At 34.7% G+C, this 5,636-nt stretch overlaps 1 protein-coding gene across 1 annotated transcript in view; it reads left to right on the top strand.

Moving 5' to 3' along the window:
- Nucleotides 1-2,842: 2,842 nt before the first annotated feature.
- The window catches only part of znf410 (zinc finger protein 410), a 15,972-nt gene continuing 13,178 nt past the window's right edge, over nucleotides 2,843-5,636 (top strand). The window contains exons 1-5 of the mRNA XM_017033773.2: nucleotides 2,843-3,102; nucleotides 3,735-3,824; nucleotides 4,013-4,067; nucleotides 4,173-4,305; nucleotides 5,508-5,636. The exon at nucleotides 5,508-5,636 is cut by the window's right edge and continues 3 nt beyond it. Coding sequence (XP_016889262.1) covers nucleotides 4,035-4,067; nucleotides 4,173-4,305; nucleotides 5,508-5,636 — 295 coding nt within the window. The 5' untranslated portion in view covers nucleotides 2,843-3,102; nucleotides 3,735-3,824; nucleotides 4,013-4,034. The remainder of the gene's footprint in view (nucleotides 3,103-3,734; nucleotides 3,825-4,012; nucleotides 4,068-4,172; nucleotides 4,306-5,507) is intronic.

Raw genomic sequence — 5,636 nt, 5'->3', positions numbered from 1 at the left:
ATGAGTCGTAATACTAGCAAGCATTTTACAACCATCACCGAGCCGGGAAGTATTACCACTCCCTTCCGCATTTAAAGGGCACAGCTGTGCCTCGTTATCCAATCACAAGCGTCCTGCACCGAATCTACAATCCACTGGGTGACAGTGCAGGCTCATCAGTTTGTTCATGGGAACACATGACTCTTGCCATATTATTGACTTTTTTTAGACAATAAAATGTTAACGCAAAATTATTCATTAAAAAGGGATAGTGAGTAAAATGGCTGTCAGGTTGATATAGTGTTCCTAGGGGTTTTCCCGTGACTACATGACAGACACGAGCCCTCCAGTGGCTCAAATATACAACCACACAGAGCAGACAACCTTTCGGAGGAAACCTGTTTATATATGCAGTTGCACGTTTGAGCCACCGAAGGGCGAATCGTGCAGACAACCTAATGGCCGGACCTCGCTGTTGGAGGAGTTGAACAGAACAGCCATTCCTACGCTACACTGCACTCATGGAACATTAATAAAAATATATATATTTCGATAGAAGAAAAGTGAATTTAAAAAATAAAATAACGATATAAATTCATGCAACTTTTTCACATGCATCAACGTTTTAGTGACTTTGCTAAAAAAACATTTTTTTTACTACAATGCGAGTGTTTAAATGAAGTTTAATTTAATCATAAAATGTATTCTTACGCTACACTAGCGTAGCGTATAACTAGCGTATTGTATACACAATAATATATAATTATTATATAATTATAGAACTATTATTATCTATAATAGATAGATAGACAGATAGACAGACAGACAGATAGATAGATAGATAGATAGATAGATAGATAGATAGATAGATATTTCACCTTGCACAGTCACCTGAACTTGCAGGAATCATTTTTAATCTTGCAGACCAATCCCTCATCAGTCAGATGCCCAGATGCTCTATTCTTAGACCTGATGTTGATGTTGTGCTTTCTTTATGATTCACTGTAGAGTCTTTAAATTTTAGAAATGACCCTCTGCTGACATAAAATCTTGAAGTTATGGCACTGGTTCTCTGCCAGTGGAATAACTGACGCTACTGAAATATCAATGGTCCGTGAGGTTTTTGGCCGAAAATAGTGCAACAATTCTTATTAAAAAAATCCTTTTTGGGTGACGTTAAACCTTTGTTGAGTCTTATTTTTATGAGACAGTAAATTACCATCTGAAGTTCAACTTCTGTAGACTCACCCTTTTGGGACCACTTTTGCGGAACGTTTATGCAACCAACCATTGACTCAGGACATTTAAGACACAATGCAACCTTGATTATTGATTGTCTTTTTTGTATTCTGACAACAAAATGTTGACAGTCTTTCAGAACATGCATTGATTTTATTTCTGAGAATCTGTTGGAATAGACAAAAGAGCTTGAAAATAATTGTGTGCTTACATTGTTTTGGATACTTTATTCAAAATGTTTTTTAAAAAACTATTGTTATTACATATTTTTACCAACTGCAGTGATGGAACAACCAAAAATGGTCAATTTTGTCAAAAAGTTACATTTAACTTTGGGTTTATATTCAAAATTGTTGATTTGTGATGTTTAAATGATCTATGGATGATTTTTCTTTTAAGTCACATGCTCTCTGGCTATTTTCATGTGTTTTTAAATGAGAGACCTACTTATGTAATAAATGTGACTCCTCAGAATAATTATTTTTCTCATCCAGCATTCATCCAAGGTCATACATTGTTGGAATACATTTTTGGGAAGCAGGTATTATAAAAAGTTATTAAGATTTTCTTAACACCTTTATGAGCCCTGCTTTAAACCTTAAATGGCAAGTGGTTAAACAGAAAACCATGACACCGATCATAAAAAACTATTCTAGGTGTGCGTTTTAAATGTTTGACATGTGTTAAGCATCAGTAAAGTCAGCATTTGTCTTTGCACAATCCAGTTTTATCCATTAAAGTTTATTTTCCAAAAGCCAGTCAAATTCTGATTAGAAATAGAAAACCACAATCTTCATGAAATATTTTTACTTGAAATCTTGTTATTTCTAAATAGTAATTCATGAACATTACGCACACTCAGAACAAGGCCATAAAAGAATCGACGGTCTTCCAAACTCCTCTCTGATGCTTTTGCAGAAAATGGAGTCACACTGAAAAATGAATATATTTTAGTTGCTTTCTTCTTTAGCACTGCATCAACAGATTATCTAAATATGGAATTTGGCGCATTTATCTGAGAATGCAGTTAAAGGATTCAAACAGTTTAATTTCAGGCTGTGACCTTTTGGGGAAAAGACAAATTACCAACCCGCTGAGTTTATCCTCTCTCAATAAACACATACAGTATAATGACTATTGGTGCTGCAGCAGATGAATACAAATATCAATTTGTGCCCATAATATTTTTGTTATGCATACACTACCATATTAAAGGGCCACCAGACTAAAAGAGTTAAATAACCAGTCAATCATTCCTGTTCAGCAGTATTTAGTTGTGTTGTTTTGACAAACGCCCAAGAGTCTCTTGAATACTTGAGTCACTTTATGGATGTCTTCAATTTTTTTAAGGCAGCAGGGGAAAAAAATGCTTTTATCGTTTTCAATGATCTGCTTAATTTTCTTTATGTGGCCCATATGATCAAATCTATTTTCTGCAAAAATTTGACTTATATATAATTGGATATATATGTGTGTGTGTGATGCAACTGCAGACATTTATTTATGATGCTGTTCAATAAAGATAATACGTTTTGTTTTCCAATATATTTATGCTGTTTTTTCTGTCTTTACCTTTCCACATTCGATAAATCTCCAGTCAGTTGATAAATAACTTTTTTTTTTTTTTTTTTGCAAATTGGAAAGGCGCTATCGTTTATTTCTATTTCTTTGAACAAGAGGATAATTGTAAATGCAGTATTGCAAATAAGTTGTAGTGTAGTTTTAAGCTTTGACGACTGGGTGGCGTCGTTGATATCTGTGAAACGCGGAAGTGTAAAAATTGATCTGGATGAGCTTCCGTACAATTGTCTTGTTTTATTTGTGTTGACACAGTTTAGAACCTTAGTCCCCTCACACAAGAGATCACTTCTCTGCTATTGCAAGGTAAGGGAATTAATTCTTACACCAGACAGTGTTAAAGTTAATGGTTTATTCATTTTAATGTCAGACTTTGATGCTTATTATCTGTAGAGTTAGCACATGTGGCTAGTTTTATAATGGCTCTGGTGCTAGCCTTAGTGGCTGTTTTGCAAAGCTTGTGTGTTATCTGTCGGCTTTCATCGTTTTAATGCGTGAAAACATAAACAACGTCTAGCAGCATGCTGATAGGCGGACAAAGCCACGACCAATAACAACCAATGGAGTCACAGTAACCGAACACATCGGACGATACAGATTCAATTTGAATTTCTAACACCATATTTAAACTCATGGATGTTTACACGATTTACTAACCTTTTAGCTATTGCTATCGCTTTGGTCTGTGCAAACTAATAATTTGAAATTGTTTTAATTGTCAATCAGTGTGTTTAAAATCAAATGAGATCTCTACATTACATACTTAACTGAATCTATGACGCAACAGTGCGTTGCATGTATTAGGAGCTGAAATCAGAGAACTTATTTACATTTTGTAATAATAATAATAATAATTCCAACGATTGCCCAACTATCAGATGCGGTTGTTGAATAATTCAGTGCTGGGTTATTCATAGTTATTCCCTTTTCTCTGGCAGCACAGCTTCTGTGATGATCCTGACTCAAAGATGACCCACAGCCTGAGCTTCTGAACAGTAGCTGATCCTCGAGTAAAGCAGCAAAGTTAGGTAATTATTATTATTATTATTAATAATATTATTACACATAATGACTTGCAGTGGCTGGTGTGAACCCAGTTGTAATGTCCTGTTTCAGTGGTATTTGCACTGTTCCATTGCATTGTTTATAATAAATGTGAATTCTCTAACTCACTAAGTATTGATTTTTTGAGCCCTGTGTTCTTATGTTTTGCCAGAGGTTACAAACAAGAGTGACCAATGCTTTCTGATGAGCTTGACTCCAAACCAGAGGTGATATTATCAATATTATCACGTCAACATACAACAGACTCTTGATGACACAAAGTCAGAACAAGGCCCTGTCTTTATATTCTGACCGAGTGTTTTTTCTCCTAGCTCCTGGTGCAGTTTGTTCAGAATGCATCCATCCCACTGGTTCAGGGTCTGGAGGAATCAGAGTCCAAACTCCCCTGTCTGCCTCTGCTGACCCCGGTGGAGAGTTCACTGTGCAGCCCTCTCGAGCTCACGGGTCAATAGCTCTTTTTTCATGTGCTTTACTGGCAAAAATGTGAACATTTGGTCAAATAGAAATGGAAACAGCTGAGTTGTTTGAGTATGAAATCCAGCCGATGCAATGTCAGTGCACATAATATAAATTCCACAGCATTTCCTGTTATCAATTATCAAACTTACCAATTAAAAGTAACTATGTTGATGAGCAATTATCCACTTGGTGGCTCTTCGTTATCTGGCTTAATTAGTGCTTTTAACTGGAATTTACAATCTCCATCACATAAATAAACTGTGGCTTCTGATGATGAACAATATTTTGTTTAACTCCCCTATGACCTTCTAATAGGATAACAAAGTAAAAAAATAAATAAGTAACATTGTTTAGATAATTATTGGTCACTGCATTGTGGAAACAACACCATCACATTAACATCCAGCTGTTCCTGTTTCAGCAGATAAACATTGTCTTATGCCACATATTGATCAACCTCAAGAAAAAGTATCAGTGTTTTGTTTTCTATTTATTAACATGATAAGTGGTATAACTTGATAAAGTTCTGTGAACAAAAATATTTGTATTAAAAAGTCCAACAATCAACAACAATCAAATGAAACACAAATAAAAGTAATTAAAGGAAATTTTAATGTATAACAATAATATGATATATATATATATTATTTTTATATAACAAATTTACTGTGTATACTTGTGAAATTCGACCTTTGTGCTAAGTTTATCTATATGTTTTTGTTTTGTTTTTCATCTTATTTTTCATTAAAATTACAATGATTTGATGCATAGGACAGATATTTCACAACAAAGGTGTCCAGGAACTTTATCAATAGCTGTTACCTACACTTTCCTGCTGCATCATGTGAAACCTGCATTAAATTCAATTATTCATTATATATTTTGGATTATTGTAATAAAAATAATAATAATACATTTTATTTCATAGGTGCCTTTCTGTCACCCAAGGACACCTTACAGTGAATACAAAGATAACAACACAGCATTAAAAAAACAATAAAACATAAAACATTAAGAACAAGTTAAAATACAGCAGTGAAATATCAGATGGATTGTAGGTATATTAATATCTGATGTTTGCATTGTATATATTGTACAAATAATTGGTAAGAAGTCCAATCTTGTTAGTCACTAATCATCTTAGTATTATATCTCTGGTATATTCACAGACCCTGTGTTTTTTTCAGATGGAGGGCTAAGTCATGAGCCAGAGAGTTCTACCTCCTTGTCAGATTTCAGAGGTGTGTCGGAGCAAAGCCCTCTGGTGGTGCAGACGCACCCACAACCACAGACCTCACCTAGCCCCCCGCCCATCC

This window comes from Cynoglossus semilaevis, chromosome 7, assembly GCF_000523025.1.
Source record: "Cynoglossus semilaevis isolate Cse_v1.0 chromosome 7, Cse_v1.0, whole genome shotgun sequence".
In the NCBI taxonomy this organism is placed as follows: Eukaryota; Metazoa; Chordata; class Actinopteri; order Pleuronectiformes; family Cynoglossidae; genus Cynoglossus; species Cynoglossus semilaevis.
The sequence above is the reverse complement of the archived record's forward strand: the minus strand, read 5'-3'. Positions and strand labels throughout refer to the sequence as shown.